Raw genomic sequence first — 18,540 nt, 5'->3', positions numbered from 1 at the left:
AGTGCAGTTTTTAAATCAAATTTAGGATTATATTCATAATTTTAAAACAGTCATTTTATATACTGCTTTTGATCCTATTTTTCACCGCTATAACATGGAAATTTTATTTTATTTACCACTTTTGAACCCAAAATGGACTTTGTTTTGTACAGAAATTTTGTTTTTATTTACTAAAAATATGTGTCTACTGATATATCAGTATTGGTTCAGACCTAAGAAAGAAATCATGCATGATTATCTCTTTGCATCAGATTGTAATAAGGGTGTTGGTTTAAACCAAAGGTATTTTTATACCAGGCACCAACAGAGTACCTGCCATGACAAGTTCAAATATGGCTGTACAGTATAAGCAACATAACTTAGACTGACATCCATGCACATTAGCAACAATGAATGTCTATAGAAAATCATCAACAGTGAAACAGGGTTGGGTAGTAAGAGCACCGAATGTACTTGATACTTGGATGTCAGGAGAGAGACTTCTCCCATATAAAAAATTCACCTTCCCAGTTGTAAAATTGAAATACTAAATTTTTCATTTGAAATTTTCTTGCAGGCCCCTACATAATGTATTCCCCTTTATTCAAACCACTAACTCTCAAGTAGGTACAGGCACATTTTGGTGGTTCAGGCATGTGGAGGCGAGTGGGCTCTTATTTTGCCAAAATTCTCTTTCTCCACAGTTTTTGTTTGCAGTGATACCACCCAGCTTCCTCAGCAAGTTTGGAGCATGGATGGCTGAAGGATTTGGAATGAAGATTTATATAACACTTTCCCAATGTTGAGGCACCTATCACAACTATCTTGACTCCTGTGAAGTCTCTGTAATAACTTCCAAGCATGGAGGAACCATGTTACCTTCACAAAACTAAAACCATGATCATGGCATGTTTGAACTCTCAAGACAGTGTCGAGACTAAAAAGCATGTCTAGATGTGCATGTGCAGAAAAAAAAATAATTATAATCATATTCCTCAATAATTATTGGCAAGTTCATTTTTCTATATGTCCAACTTTTGGGTTTTTCCGTGGCTTGAAGAACAGGTGAAAACAGATCAGCATTAGATATTCAATTTTGATAAATAAACCATTTAAAATCTACCTCACCAGCCCTGTTGCACTAGACTAATTTTTGCTTCATTGCACCTTCTTTTCTTGCAAAGATACAAGAGAACACACCTCACATATGCCAAATTTTGTATAAATTATAAACAGCTACTTTGAATTATAATACAGTGAAGAAATAATCTGTAATCTCCTTGCAATATAAGAGATTTGGTATAGTATGTTGAAAAATGTTTCTCCAAGAGCCAATATGAATGATTACAAATTCAATTCTGATTTCTTTTTGTTTAGAAAGAATGGTACCTATACCTTTCAAAAACTTACCCAGCCATTTTACGTAAGTATTCAGAAGTGAAACAACACCTCTCATATCCCAAACATAGGGATACAAGTCATAAAGAAGTTCCCTGTTGTTACAGAATGTTAAACGCTTGTATAACCTATTTAATGCTTCTGTCATGTCATCCAGTTTAGTTGCCCGTTCATACCATTCTTCAACCTGAAATAAACATACATGAAACATGAAGAAAAAGTACTGTATTATATTTGATTTAATTGCACAAATAGATACTATGCATAAATTATATATCAGTATCTCAAACTGTGCCTTCTGCAGACTGTTATAATTACAGTATTGCCGGAAAAGAAGTATATGAAAAGTTACCGACTGTGTACAATGTTGCAACTTTCAGTATACTTCTTTTCTGGCCATACTGTATAACATTAATCAAATTAAAAATAAATGTCTGATGGGGGAATGTGTGTTTTCCCAAAATGTTACAACAAACATTGTGTTTACATGCTTGTAACAACCGTAACTCTAAGAGAAATTATTCTAAAATTGGGTACCACTATTTTAGTTTTTTGATGATATTTTCTACTAAAAACAAAATTAAACAAATACTTGCCTCTGGTTTTATTACACCATCTTTACTTTGGTTTGCATGTGTCACTAGATGTGCATTCATTTTGAGCCAATTGAATTCTTGAAGGAGCTGCAACCCCTGCGACCCATGCTCAAACGGAAGGTAAAAGAGATCACAAAGTAATGCAAGGTCCTCGTGCGTAAGCTCGTTGTCAATTTTCGTAGTATTATCACTGTCAATTACACTTGGTCCTTCCACTATCATGCCCGAACCTGTGGACTGGTTGACACCGTTTGTCACCGACGCACTCACCTCCACCTGCATTGTTGAATTCGACACTGGCACAGAGTTCTCACTGTTTTCTGACATGGGAACATCCTCGACAGTCTTTCCGTTGTCGCTCCTCTCCCCTTCGGCATCCCCCTCTAGTCTGTGGGATGGAGAAGAATTTGGGGTCGGATTGCAATCCATTGGTTCAGGAACTGGTGGGGGGTCAGACACACTGATACTGTCACTTGGCACTGCTACACCGGGTAAGGTTTCATTACACACAACTTTGGTCTCTGAGACTAAGGAGTTCATCACAGCTGTGGGTGTAGGCTGCAGCATGCTGTCATTTGCAACCTGCAAGAACGAAGATCAATTCATGTCCAGGTTTTCCTGTACAAACTCAAACAATTTTAAGGACAGTGGTTGAACAGAATGATTCTTACACCAGGTGACTTCTGAACTGGTGGCTGGAAAGTGATGAATCAATGATTGGTTCAGTTGAGTTCATCTGCTACTGTTTACTTTCATGTTCCAAGATGCCTGTTGTATTTTTCTTTGCTATTGTGTTACACCCATATTACATTTTCACATTTAAAGCTCTCTCACATACAATAGAATCAACAAGTTACAATGACAACAATGTAAAACTGAACGTATGGCCAATTCAACCCATGTCCTTCAACTTAAACTTTCTAATATATAAAAGTGCTGACCACCACTCAAAGCAACAAATAAAGGAGAATTGGAGACAGTCCATGCTGCCAAACCTACTTTAAGTGCTTACTTTCATTCCTCGTGGGGTTTCACCACAACGGATGCTAAAGAGTCCTGTTACCAAGTGAATCCTCATGAGCATTGGGGGAGGTCAAAGGACTATCATTCATTGTACTTTCTCTTCATAACCAGTGAAGGCAGTACAGATGTGACAAATCTGATTTCCAATGTTAGAATATTCATCAAATGAATGAGTTGATTTCTTTTACTTTGAGTTTCTGCCACTTTTGGCTAATTGTGAAGGTGATGATCAATAGCAATGAGATGAAATAGATGAAGGGATAATCACAAACACATATGGACAGCAAACAACACCAAGTCACACAGATCATTATACTGCCCATAGGTCAAGGGCGCAGAACCTCATTAGTCTGCAGTCCAGGGTGTACTACATGGAAGTTAAGTTAACATTTGGGTGTCTTGAGAAAAGGTCACCCTTAAACCCAAGAATAACAATCTACTAACATCAGAACCAGTATTGGAATTGGTAAATTTCCAAGACTTGCAGCTTGTATGAAATTTCTTACTGCAAACTTGAATATCTAGTAATCTTATACAACAAGACTTACCGTGCTGCAAACTTCCGCTAGTGCCTGCAGTTGATTGGCGTTCACTACAGGTACGATTGGAATGGATCCCGTTGAACTGCTTGTGGTAGTGGTGGTAACACTCATGCAGGTATTGACTGAAGGAATGATGGGCATTGGAGTGGCAACAATTTGGGGCTTTGCGATTGGTCCCCACATTGTTTTGTGCTTCTTAAACTCTGGTAACCACTCGTTTATTGCATTCTTCAATGCCTGCTTTGGATGGTACATGTTGGGTGATAATGTTGATGGCACATCTTCGACTCCACCATCCTCAGTCTCAGTTTCGAGTTTTATGTCGGCACTCACCGAGTCATCTGGGAGAATACAGAAAAGAAAACAAATTCATTATTAAATGTGAACCACCTTCTTTACAAACAATTACAAAACTGCACATGAAGTATGCATACTAAAAGAAATTAGTAAGGCTTCAAGTTTTTCTTTAGTGCAAATGTAGCTCTACTTTGCATTGTGTCATGTGCTCATAGTGTGAATTGCATTTATACATTGATATATATTCAAAATATTTATCATGAATACTGTATTTATAGAAATTTTTATTTTTAAATTAGCATGTTGAATTTTCAAAAGAAACTAAGCAAAAATCAAATAGTGAATGACAACATAATTTTCAGGACAAGGTGTCATAACAGAGAAATACTTATGTATTGTTCACACATACATTCTCCTAAGATCAATTCATATAAAACTAGAATAATCAAACTGAATTAGCCCAGACTTAAGTACTGGAATTTAAACTTAAACTAGTAGTCGGCTTTGTAGTTATGTGGTAGAATGCAGACACAGAATGCTCAAGCAACCAGGTTTGATGCTTGATTGAATCATTATTTTTCAATAAGTAAGAATGTAAGTAGGTACACTTACTCATACTTAAATCTCTCTTCCCATCCACATTACACCTGCTCCACTGGGCTAGAGTATGGATTGCTACGAAGTTGGCACCATATTCACAGTTGGGGTTTGTGAGGACTCCACGTAACTTTGGTATTAGGTCAGGCGATCTACCAGAATATGGCCCCAAGAACACACGCTTCTGATCATAGTCGTTGGCATGAAGATTATCCCATATTACAGGTGGTCGACGCAGCACTTCTGTAATTTCTTCTATAGATTCAACACTAAGTAATTTTGATATAACCTTTGGTCCTGTAAAAATTAATAAGTACACTAATTAAAAAAGCAAGGCACACACCTTGAGATAATAATCAAACATCAAGAACAAAAAGTCATGGCTATTTGTTCAAACATTACCATGGGTTTTGCACGATATATATATATAATTTATTTGAAATTAGTAAAGGGGTCATTCCATGTCAAATCATCCAGAATTTTGTGAAAATGTCACCCACCATCTCAGATTTTGATGAAATTCAGTATACTTATATAACTTTTCATGCTGATTACAAAAATGACAACTTTTTGAGATTGGTCAAGGGATTCAGAAATTACGCGTTAGGCTATAAATTATAGTATCTTCTGTCAGGTTTGCCGTAGACACTTCAAGTTTGATTTATTTTGCTCAGGATAGTATAAGCTTTCATTTAAATAAGATTTCTGATCAGTGTATCAATAATCATGTATTTTATGTATAGTTTCATGTATTTTTTTAGAAAAATAAATGACTAACTTCAAGAGCAAATTTCGTGCAATGCCCCCCCCCTTTCAATTTCACCCAAATTTTATCTACAGGTAACAGAGTGTGGGTACTAATGCTTGATGGAAAAATTGGGATGGGCGGTTCAGAGACAGGGTGATAAAAAAATCATTTCCATTAAAAGTTAATCTTATTAAAAATGCTTATGTATTAGCACAAAGTCTGAAGTACAATATGTTTTGAGGTATAATATTCAAAATTTCTGTTCACTATGTGTGAAGGTAAGCATAGGCGTAACCTGGTGGGGACAAAGGGAATCATTTTCCCTATCCAAAATTTATAGATAAATTAAAACCTACAAGTTAAATATATTTTGTGAACCTCCTGGCACTTTAGGAACAAACAAACAAAAAAAAAAAAAAAAGAGTAATTATCGTATCGTACCCAAGGTATTGGGCAAGAAGTATAAAGTCTTAGCATAGCAGGTATCAGAGAAAGGAATGCTGAATAAGTAATCAGGCAAAGGTCGGGTGATTGACTTGGAAGTCGTATGTGGCATGAGTGTTGGAATTGTCAGGAGGTGTGAGCAGTTGGCGAGAATAGGAGAGAGAGTAAGGACTACGGATTGTGAGAGAGGAGCAAAGTGGGGAACGACTATTGGACGATGGTGTGTGACAAGAGACAAGTGATAGTTGAGAGGACAAGCTAGGAACAATCTCCATATATTTGTAAGGCAAGTAATATCCTTTCCTTAACCAATCCATATCGGTTCAGTCATGGAGAGTATGAAACCCATATCTAATCTAAGCTAATTTCTATCGCCATTCCTTTAAAAGGTAACCTCTCGCATTTATCACATTTAGGCCACGCGAGTGATAACCATCTGAGAGATGAATGAGGAATAGCTACATCACCCAATTAAATCTAGAGGTTCTTGGTTCGATCCCAAACGCAGCATGGGAGTTGCGTTACGTGGTGGAGGCTGCTTAGGGCTTCTCATCCATTTTTTGCAAATGCGATGAGAAAACACTGCAGTACGTGAAATACTGCGATTTTCATCTATTTCATCCCGAAATATGATGAAAATAATAGAGCCTTCTAGCTTTTCAAATTACGTACGTGCGATATGGCGCCGGAATTTTCACTTGTTAGCGCTTCACGTTGTGTTAATTATCAATTGTTACCAAAGAAAGCCAAAGGTAGGCCTAGCAATATGCTACGCGGTAAGGCGCAAATAAATAAGAGTAGAGTTTTAACTAGGTTATTCGGCGATTGGCTTGTGAAAAGATGAGTGAACATTAGGATGTTGCATAAAGGTTGGTTAAATATTTTAAAGATGTGTTCGGTACTGTCGTCACTCTGTTACGCGATTGTTGAACCTAACTTATCAAATTTCCGGGAGAGTAAATAATTGCTAATAATGTCCTGTCAAAGCCACGGGGGGATGAGAAAAGAAAACAAGCAACTTAGTGCTAATTTTAAGCTAATCAAGCATTTTTCCTGCGCATAGGCTAATCATAGAATCATGGCGCAATCTAGATTTATCCACCCCAACATTCTCGAAACTATCCAGTTTCAAGGTAACATTCACGAGGATGTATTAAAATTCATTGACAAATTTGAAAGTTTAGCTATTCTTAATGAGTGGAATGACTTAAAGAAAAGGCAATTGCTACCGGCATTTTTGGCTGATTCAGCATTGGAATGGTTCAATACTTGGAGTCGAACTCAGGAAGCACAGGATATAGATTTTGTAACTTTAAAAACTAAAATTGTGGAAGAATTTACGGAACCGGGGGATACTTTTCAATTAGAAGAACAAATCAGATTACGCTTCCATCAGGAAAATGAACCTGTTTCAAAATATGTGAGAGAAAAACAGTTATTGTTATTAAAATTAGATCCTGCCATGGACATTAGTGAACAAATTAAGCAAATAAGCGGGGGTTTACAACCTAACTTTATGAAAGAAGTTTATAACAGGGAATATGATTCAGTGCATGAAATGTTACGAGACCTGAAACATGTTGAACAATTCAAATATCTCGTGCAAAAACGTAAAATTCTAGAAACTGAATGTGAGACAATGAAAGCTCTGTCGTGTTCTGAATCGAGTCGAGCCTACATGCCGACTCAGCAAGCTATCACGTTGCAGCGCACGGTCAATGGTCATGTTGACATAAGTTATTCTCAGGCTAATCGGGAGATCGAGGAAAGATTAAATGCACTGCAACAAGACCTTGATCAATTACAGTCGAACGCGGGACTCCAGTCTCATGAGTCAGATTTAGTTTCGCAATTTCAGAATCTTGAGGCTAAAGTAAATGCACTTGCAGAACATCGGAAAAAACATTCATTCACTGAGTCATCATTCTCATATACAGTTAGAGAAAATGAACATAGAGATAGAAACAATAGGAGAACCTATTATCATAATAGTAATCATAGAGCTCAGAATAGAAATACTTGGCATAACAACCACAATAATAATCTCGACACACAGTCGCAAAGCTCGCATAGGGGGCGATGGCGTAATGGCGGTAACCCTCGATTTCAGCGTTCGCATTTTTCATCTTCATCGCCGCGAACATTTTTGGAGCAACAACAGGGGCGCGATGATCCAAATAACCATACTAATCAGGTTGTAAATACAAATCATTCTCATTTTCGTCAGAACAGAAGCAATTTCAAACGAGTAAGACCTGCATATGACGGGGACCTAGGTGTAGGACCTACGGGGAAAACTCTAACGGTGTCTACTTTTCCTTCTGAAGATCTGATTTACATCAATGTGAAAGTAGATGGGGAAATTCGACAGTTCATCCTGGATAGTGGAAGTCAAATTTCGGTAACTGGAGATAAGAACATACCAGTCAATGCCAAGCGATTTAATATAAATACTGCGATTAGAGGGGTCACTAATAGTCAACTGACGGTTAAGGAAATTGTGTTACTACCATTTTCTATACATAACCAAACATTTGTTCATCCATTTAGAATTGTTAAGGATTTTAATCAAATTACTATATTAGGAAATGATTTCTTGAAGGGACAAAAGGCTAAGTTAGATTTTGAGGAAAATAAGCTTACATTGCATAGATTCGGCACACCTCCAAGAAACCAAATTAAAAATGAGAATAAGAAAGCTTTTGACGTGTCAATCAAAGTTTCCCATTTATTACAGCATGTTTTGCAACCAGAATTTGTAGCTGCTAAAAAGATAAAAGTGAAACCCAGGACGCATTTGTGCATTCCATTGAAATTGGCTAATTCATATGACAAAGATAGGACACTCTTGGAACCGGACCTACAGTTTCAAGAGAAAACGGGATTGATGGTTGCCAGAGCAATTATTAATCCGGATTCGAATCTCATTTGGATCACAAATCCTTTAAATTATAATGTTACAATTAAGAAAGGCACTATTATCGGGAAAGCTGAAACATGGGATAGGCCAATCATGAGTAACAATAATGATGAGAATAAGGATGAAATTGGTGAACAGGCACAGGTTTTCGCGACGGAAGAGTCAGGGAACGTCAGTGACCCACGGGCGGACCCTAGTCGGTTTGATGTGAATCCGAATTTAGAACCCCAGCAAAAGGAGCAACTTTTGGCTGTTTTAATGAAATATCCACATGTTTTTGCGTGGTCAAAGGATGATATAGGTAGAGCGACGAATTATAAACATAGAATTCAACTAAAAGATGACACAGAATTTCACTTAAAATCCTACCCGATTCCAGTTCACCTTCGTGATGAAATTAAAGATCAGATTGAGACTTTATTAAAGCAAGGTGTTATTTCTCCTACAAAATCACCCTTTAACTCTCCAGTTATCCTTGTAAAGAAGGCAAAGGGGGGTTATAGATTATGCCAGGATTATCGCAGATTGAATGTTTCGTCTGTATTTGACGCTCTGGGTGTGAATAACATCAATGAAATATTATACAATATGGGGGGCAAGAAATACTACTGTACGGCAGACTTGAAGAGCGGATTCTTTAATATTCCTCTCACCGAGGACAGTAAAAAATATACAGCATTTACAATACCAGGAATGTCACAGTATCAAATGAACGTCGTGCCACAGGGCCACGTCAGTTCATCAAGTGCGATGACTCGTTGCATTCACCTGGCTTGCTCAAATTTGGATCCCAATCACTTTGCCCATTATGTGGACGATTTGTTTTGCTTCGGAAATACCTTTGAAGAAATGCTCGTAACTCTGGAGAAAATGTTACAATGTTTACAGGCCGCGGGATTGAAGCTTGCAATAGAAAAATGTCACTTCGGATACACTGAGATTATTGCTTTAGGACATAAAATTTCAAAATTTGGCTATCGGATCAATGACAAAATCATTGATTCTATCAAGAAATATAAGACACTGACAACTGTGAAACAAGTTCGCACATTTCTCGGATTAACATCTTATGTCAGGAAGTTTTTAAAATCATATTCCGAGATGGCACTTCCCTTGCAAAAATTGATAGGAAAAAAGAATAAATTTCTCTGGGGGGAAGAACAGCAAACTGCGTTTGAGAGGTTGAAAGAGGCTTTACTTACAGCTCCTGTATTAATGGCATATGATCCATCAAAAGAAGTAAGGGTATACACGGATGCAAGCAGTAAGGCTATTGGCGCAGTGATTTTACAACCGAATGCGAACGGTGATTTTCAGCCTATTTCCTATTGCAGTAGAGTTTTAAAAGACCATGAAACTCGACTTTCAACCATCGAGCAAGAATTGTTGGCAATCATATACGCATTTAAGTCATTCAGATTCTTTTTACTTGGGAGACATTTCGAATTATTTACCGACAACCAAGCAATCACATTCATTCGCTCCTCAACGCAACTTTCAAACAAATTATTTAGATGGTACACGTTGATGGCAGAGTTCGATTTTACGCCAATTCACTGTAAGACTACACAAAATATGGCGGATGCTATCAGCAGAGAAACAGAACATGATCCACAGGGAGAAGACGAGGAGCTTCCAGAGCCACGTACATTGTTATTGTTAGATGAGACAATTGATGTTGCTATACACCAACGAGAGGATTCTTTTTTTGGAAATATCATTAATATTTTGGAAGGAAAAGAAGACGAGGGGGGCAACAACCCACCCAACCCCTCCCTGCAGAGGCAAGCTTGTTATTATATTATGGACAATGGACTTCTTTATAGACAACATAAACTGGGAGCTACGACTAAGAAATTATTATGCATACCGAAGTCACTTCGCAACACTGTCATTGAGACATTGCATAGTTTACCAGCTGGAGGAGCGCATTACGGCTTCACTAAAACATACAAAAATGCACTAGATAGGATTTACTTTCCATTTATGAAGAACCATATTCAGAAAATGGTCAAGGAGTGTGTAATTTGTCAGCAGAATAAGCGCATAAAAGGAGCGCCATATGGAGAACTTTTAACGTTCAACTCACAGAAACCATTCGATAGAATCGCTTTAGATTTTAGCGGACCGTATCCACCAAGTGGTTTGCTCCGCCATAAATATATACTAAGTGCAATCGATCATGGTACTCGATTTTTAATTGCTCAATCAGTAGCAGATACTTCAAGTGAGACAGCAGCTAACTTCCTTTTTGAAAATGTAATTCTACGCTACGGATGTCCGTCTCATTTAGATACAGACAGAGGTACTTCATTCACAGCTAGTTTATTTAAAGAACTATCGGAGAAATGTGGAATCCATCTGAAATTCGCTCCAGCAGCTAATCACAATTTAATTGGATTATTGGAACGATCACATGCTATTTTACAGGGACTTATGAAAAACTTCGTGAATTCAAAACACACAGACTGGCTTTTATACTTGCAATCGGCAGTGTGGTCGTACAATGTTAATTACCAGGAGAATTTGAAGAACAGTCCATTTTTTCTTCTTCATGGATTTACGCCTAGATTAGTCTGGGAGAGCGGACTACATTTAACGCCCAGTATGAATGTAAACAACGAGATGAGATTCAAGATTCTTGAAAAAGCACGTGCAGCAGCTTATGAGTCTTTACAGAAACGCCACCGACAAGCAAAAAAGTACTACGATAAACGTCATCAGTCCATTGAATTTACGCCAGGAGAATTGGTTCTAGTATACGATGGCAGTCATCGTGTACACACCGCTAAATGCTTTTCGGGAGTATTTAAAGGACCTTGTAAAATTATAGCAAAGGAAAATCCCAATGTGTACAAAGTGGAATATAAGACAAAACGAGGACAGACAATCGTAGACTCAATTTCGATCCAGAGATTGAAGAAATACTACGCTTCGGAACACGGTAGCGGCGATGAGAATGTAAATGGTGATGATGAGACTGAAGAACAGGAACAGTCAGGAGTGAATGAGTGAGAACATACCTTCTACCCTGTACGTAACTTCCTTTTCAGTACTCTGATGCACTAAATAAATTTTACATCTTGCAAATATATTTTTAAACTAACAAACACTAAAATTATGTGAAATATTATTGTTTAGCCCTTAATAATTGCACGGAAGTGTAAAACTAGTTATTACCACACTAAAATCATTAGTTATTACACGTAGACTTCGAGGTTTCATAATAATGAACAACAAGTACAGTAACGCGCAAAAATAATAATAATTAATATTATTGTATTCACGGATAGTGAACAAAGGGAATGGTGATGAATATAAATTGCGCGCAAGGAATTTTCCTCAGATTTCTGTAGGCCTGCAGAGAACTGATGGAAATAATATTTTGTGAACTACAAAAGATAAATAGTGTAAGTCAATAATAGACTTTAGTATTTTTTATGAATAAAATGTGTTAAACACATTCGGTAAGGAAAATGAGAATTAAAATTCTCTATGATTTAGCGTGGTTAGTCAAAATAGGGTTTAAACAAGTATACATTTTAATATTTCAATTGTTAAATTTAAGTTAATTACATTTATAATTTTAATAACTAAATAAATGACAGAAATATGAGATTATCAGTTTTATAAGATTTAAATAACGTTAAATAAAGAGAACAGTTATAATAAGAGCTGACTAGGCATACAGCCAGTAAATTATTCAATTAAATGAGCTACAGATCAATAATAACTAAATAAGTATTGCGATAATAAGAATTCTAATATAGATAATAATAATAACGAAGAGAATAGTGAACATATTGAGTTCTTTGATATTTATAAAGCTTAAATAAAATGTATCACATGGAAATAATATAAATATTAAGATTACCTTTATAATTATACGCATTTTACATTGAGATTTAATTATTTTGTATATTTTTCTTACATAACTTTACATAAAAGCTAGATTTCAAATCTAATATGAAGAGTAATAAGTCAATTAAGAGCATAGGAGAAATAAGTAGTATTTTACAAATACAGTTACGATCATGAGTTATCAGCAGCCACTTGTCAGATTTTATTAACAATTTCACGACACAGTCATGAGATGAATTAAGACAGTCTTGAAGAAGTAAAATATCTTTCATTAAACATATACATTACATTGATCCATCTAATTTGGAACACTTCATTCCAAATATGACTCAATTAATTTATTGAATGTTATAATCAAGTTACTTAGAGTACTTCCTAATTTTTTTTCCGCATGGTAGAAATTTCCCATCTTGTAAAATTCCCACTTAAAATTTCCCTCACATGTATTTCACATTCTGAAAACGATATCGAAAATCAGCTTCGAACGTCTTCATGGTAAATTATCTGTCGTCAGCAAAAGGATAAAGTTCAACCAGGGTGCAACGGAAATGTCCTTCCTCTTTAAGCAATGGGGAAACTTGAGTTACATTCAGAAAGACAGAACAACTAACGAAATATGCAAGTTAGGCATTCTATTCGTTTCTTGCGGCAACGATATCTACCTACATCGGCAGGAGCAACATTCTCTCTTGACATGAAGTAACCAACACGTTGCAAATTAAACCGCAGATATCTCACATTCCACATTAGCCGGGGAACTGAATAAACTGAAGGCAGAGCATTCTTTCAACTCAGGTTATCAGCTCGAAAGATACGAGGGAACATGGAATTTTATGTCTGTTCAGAACGCTATTTCTTTGTGAGACAACATTTGGAATCTATATTGGAATTAACTTTTCATTTTTATATCATTTAATGTTAGGTGCATATACATATAGTTACACACTACCAATTGTCAACTTTCATTTTTTTTTCTCTCCATATTTTTTTTGTATACACAATTGTATATTATTTTCCTTGAATATTCTTAGGCTAATTGCAATATCATTAAGGGAGAAAGAGTCAATAATGGACAACGAGATTTCGAATTCTTAGAATATTATTTTACGTATTTCAATTTATGTGGACAATATTAGCAAGTGCACAGGATATTTTACAATTAATCTTTATTAATGGTGTTATTTTTAACAATATCATACTAACAGAAGGACGATCATTCGATACATTATTTTTTAGTAATATTTAAAGTACTTCATTCAATTCAATTGTTATTTATAAATATTTTCAGTTAATTTAAGTATTCATATATTTTCAGAAATCAATTATACGTAATTTAAATTTTGCAGTAGTCTACAGTATACACTCATAACACTCTCAAGAGTATTTACAATATTACGTTCAATTCATATATAAAGTTCAATTGCTTTTAGTAATTATTAGTAGTTATATTTATTTATTTATTTTTCTCTTTTCAAGATTCTAATTATATTTGGTGTGTAAAGGATGGCATTAATTAGAATTTGGGTAATTTATAGTAAGAGTAAATGTTATGACTGAATCGGTACTCCTTTTCAAATTCCACTTCCTCAAATATAACAACCCTCAACTACAAGATTTTTCATACTTGTAATATTTACAAGTACTACTTTCTTAAAATAAGGGTGACTTAGAGGCGCCCTTGTCTCAACAAAACCTCTACACATACCGACATATTAAGTTCTCTCACACACACAACATTACACTAACGATCAGGAGGAAATGCCTGTTCGGTATATGATGCAAATTTCCTTTCCAAAACCTACCTGAATTGCCTCACAGATAATTCAAATTTTAACGGTGAAATGAACATTTTAACAATATTATGAAACCATGTTAACAGTCCTCAGTTCAACTTTTTCACAGATGTCAACGTCAAGAGATGATCACCAGCTAAAACCTTGGAGAAATAAGAAATGAACACGATTTACACCTGAAGGACGCAGATAAATTATTTTGATCTACGAACTTTCTTAAGAATTTCTCAAGATTTTTATTTCTGAGATTTTTCTTTTAATTTTTCGACACGTGGAAACATGAATTACAATTAGACCTCTCATCAATATTAATTACGCAGTTCAGCGAAATCAGTTGATAAGCACCAAATCGTTTAACACGGATCTCCTTCATTCTATTTTAATTAACTCCTACTGAAGTCAATTAGTAGTGAGACCCGATATTCAACGCTGATAATACATACATCGATTTGAAGGAATATTTACATACAACTAAATATTTCACATTCACAATTCGACGATATGCAGTTCTCTACTGTGCGTTTTTCATCAATGACAATATTTGTAGCTGCAAAGTTAATGCATCAAAGTGAAAAACATTTTTCACGGCCACAAGGAACTAATATATACATATATACGTGGTTTGGTTCAAGAAGAAACTTCATTGCTATGCGCAAAGACTATTAAGTGATGATAACAAGAGTAAAATTATGGTATTTTACTTGAACTCTTTATGAGAATCAGGATAACTCAAGGATTATTTTATGGACAAATGTTAGTGCTGTGATTTTATCTATCGAACACTATTATATTCTTATTTTCAAATACATAAATTCATGTACATATATTATTATTCAAGGACAGTTATTGATACAGTGTATATATTTTGATTAACTTCAAATTTTCTAACTAAATATTTATTGTGATAGTTGACATATATTATAAATAAAAACGACAGCGATATTTAAATGATACAATAAAATAAGAGACGGTGAAATTTACATCGATAATGACATATGTGTGCAAGTGCAACTCGGATGAGTATCACAAACGTTGCTGATTTTGTAACTATTAACTTCCAAATACACAACAGTGTTGTACAGTGTCAGTGCTTGCAGGATCGATTACACTACTTCGCTAGTGTGTCATTGAGATATAAATTTTGACAAGATCCATTCTTGTGGAACAATGCTTTTATAATTTTCTCACGTGGTGTCAGAGTGTTGCATGCTTATGCACGGACTTCGCTACGTCATCATGTAGTATTGGAACTCAGATGTGTAGCGTAAGCCTCTCAATGAATACGCGCACGAGCAGATTGTCAAGTTAGCATAACAAACTCACATGCCAGTGTTTACCTTTTATATGCTTTACGCAGACATGTATTTTTTTCTTCTCTTTGTTTCTATCGGGACTCGTGATATATCTATATTTTCAGGACCTATATTATTCCATTTACATATATTCTGGGTAATGGTATGTTATTACAATATTTTTAGTACACTATATTTTATAATAAAAAAAAATCTCTCCATAGAAAGGATCGATATGGAATACAACTTTAAATCTTTCATCTTTAGGTGAAAATCAAAAGATTTTCTTTAGGGGGTAGAGGAGCGTATCGTACCCAAGGTATTGGGCAAGAAGTATAAAGTCTTAGCATAGCAGGTATCAGAGAAAGGAATGCTGAATAAGTAATCAGGCAAAGGTCGGGTGATTGACTTGGAAGTCGTATGTGGCATGAGTGTTGGAATTGTCAGGAGGTGTGAGCAGTTGGCGAGAATAGGAGAGAGAGTAAGGACTATGGATTGTGAGAGAGGAGCAAAGTGGGGAACGACTATTGGACGATGGTGTGTGACAAGAGACAAGTGATAGTTGAGAGGACAAGCTAGGAACAATCTCCATATATTTGTAAGGCAAGTAATATCCTTTCCTTAACCAATCCATATCGGTTCAGTCATGGAGAGTATGAAACCCATATCTAATCTAAGCTAATTTCTATCGCCATTCCTTTAAAAGGTAACCTCTCGCATTTATCACATTTAGGCCACGCGAGTGATAACCATCTGAGAGATGAATGAGGAATAGCTACATCACCCAATTAAATCTAGAGGTTCTTGGTTCGATCCCAAACGCAGCATGGGAGTTGCGTTACGTTATTGTGATTTTTCAAAGCTATTTAGTAAATAATCTTTGACACTATTTTTATGGGACTGAAAACTTTGATTCTCTCAACCAAAGATAGTTCCCAAGTTACGCCCATGAAGATAGTACCGAAAAATACTTACTCGATTGTATTCTATGCATTGCCAAAATTTCATGCACTATAAATTGTGCCGTTCACATTTTCTGTTACCAACTGTAATATGTCTGTACCTTCTCTGGATGCTACGTAAAAGGATTTTCTTGGAATTGGTGGCCTGTCAAGGAAGCTATGCTTTACTTCAATTCATATCTACTTGTATGTGAAAACTTTAGTGTTTTATGTGGACTGTCGAGCTAGGAAACAGTCATCGTTGAAGGAGTGAATCTTTGGATTTTGTTGAACTTGGAATGGAGAAAGAAATAGGTGCAAGTGGAATAAATGACACCATATTCAAAATACCGTGGTCAGCATTCAAATGATTAATTAATTAAAATCGTTCAAGCAAAGTTGATTCTGTGTTTCGTCATTTATTTGCAGTAGTAATGTAGGTATATGAAGACATACGGATTATGTACTAGAAACACAATTTGTAATTTTTACACAAATCAACGATCATTAACTGTAGGTTTCTTTCACAGTAACTGTAAAGTTACTCAGTTACTTTCGAAGTACCAGTAACTGTAACAGAGTTACTTTTTAAATGATTAACTGAAACTCTGTTACTTGTAAAAAGTAACTTACCGAACACTGTAAATAACCTGTAGCCTAAGTTCAAAACAGTGCATACTTAATCTTCCTGGAGCTGTTGTATAGTACTTTGCAATCGCTGACACATTGTACTGCGGGTTGTTATCATTTCACCTTACGTGATTAATAAGAAATTTATGCCTCTAATACTATTTCTATGGAATTGGTACTTCATTGCTGAACTTGTTACTTGATACTGTTGATGTCTATACAAATACAAGTCTTCTAAGTGTTCCAACCACCCCATCACAAGGAGATTTTCTCAGGTATGTGGCAAGAAAAGCTCCATTTGGAAAAACTTCAATCAGCACAAATGTGTATTATTAATTCTTACTTCATATTATGTATCTCCGTAAAGAGTATAAAAAAAAATCCATATCGAGATAAAATGCACAAAAAGAAGAATGTTCTCGAAGAAAATTTGCTAAGCTTGGAATGCTAATGACTATGATTATAATTTTTTTAAAAAATTGAAGACAGTTGAAACTAACTTGGATAGAGTGGAACTTCAATTTTACGTTGTTCAGGGGACCAAGCTGAAAAAACTTAGAATGCGAGAAAATGTAAAACCGAGGAAAATTTGCTATGTTGGGACCACCAATATTGAATGTAAAATGCAGCGAAATGTAAAATCGAGGAACTTGAAATCAGGGTTCCAATGCAATTATTATTTGTAGGTTTTAATTAATCTATAAATTTTGGATAGGTAAAATGTTCCCTTTGCCCCCACCAGGTTACGCCTATGCTTACCTTCACACATAGTGAACAGAAATTTTGAATATTATACCTCAAAACATATTGTACTTCAGACTTTGTGCTAAATACATAAGTATTTTTCATAAGATTAACTTTTAATGCAAATTATTTTTTTATCACCCTGTCTCTGAACCGCCCATCCCAATTTTTCCATCAAGCATTAGTACCCACTCTCAGCTACCTGTAGATAAAATTTGGGTGAAATTGAAGAGGGGGCATTGCACGAAATTCGTTCTTGAAGTTAGTCATTTATTTTTCTAAAAAAATACATGAAACTATACATAAAATACATGATTATTGATACACTGATCAGAAACCTTATTTAAATGAAAACTTACACTATCCTGAGCAAAAGAAATCAAACTTTAAGTGTCTACGGCAAACCTGAGAGAAGATACTATAATTTATAGCCTAATGCGTGTCATTAAAAGTGGAGCCGCATGTGGCGTACACATAGATTTTTAAAATCGCGTAATTTCTGAACCCCTTGACCAATCTTAAAGAAGTTGTCATTTTTGTAATTAGCACAAAAGTTCTATAAGTATACCGAATTTCATCAAAATCGGAGATGGTGGGTGACATGGCCTGGATGATTTCACGTGGAATGACCCAAAGGCAAAGATGTTACATTTACAAATTCATAGGAAGACACAAGAAACTGCCTCAAATGTGAGGACTGTTGTTCACAATACCACATACTCTTCTCTGTATTAA

At 35.5% G+C, this 18,540-nt stretch overlaps 1 protein-coding gene across 2 annotated transcripts in view; it reads right to left on the bottom strand.

The window, feature by feature from the left end:
* Oga (O-GlcNAcase) overlaps positions 1-18,540 on the bottom strand; it is a 56,039-nt gene that overhangs the window by 23,492 nt on the left and 14,007 nt on the right. For both annotated transcript variants that reach the window (XM_083126685.1, XM_083126686.1), the window contains exons 6-9: positions 4,448-4,729; positions 3,545-3,879; positions 1,974-2,555; positions 1,390-1,564 (exon numbers count right to left, since the gene is read on the bottom strand). In XM_083126685.1, the coding sequence (XP_082982811.1) occupies positions 1,390-1,564; positions 1,974-2,555; positions 3,545-3,879; positions 4,448-4,729 (1,374 nt within the window). The remainder of the gene's footprint in view (positions 1-1,389; positions 1,565-1,973; positions 2,556-3,544; positions 3,880-4,447; positions 4,730-18,540) is intronic.

Source organism: Lepisma saccharinum, chromosome 8 (genome assembly GCF_977018435.1).
Source record: "Lepisma saccharinum chromosome 8, izLepSacc3.1, whole genome shotgun sequence".
NCBI lineage: Eukaryota > Metazoa > Arthropoda > Insecta > Zygentoma > Lepismatidae > Lepisma > Lepisma saccharinum.
Note: the sequence above shows the minus strand (reverse complement) of the source record. Positions and strands in the feature narration are given on the sequence as shown.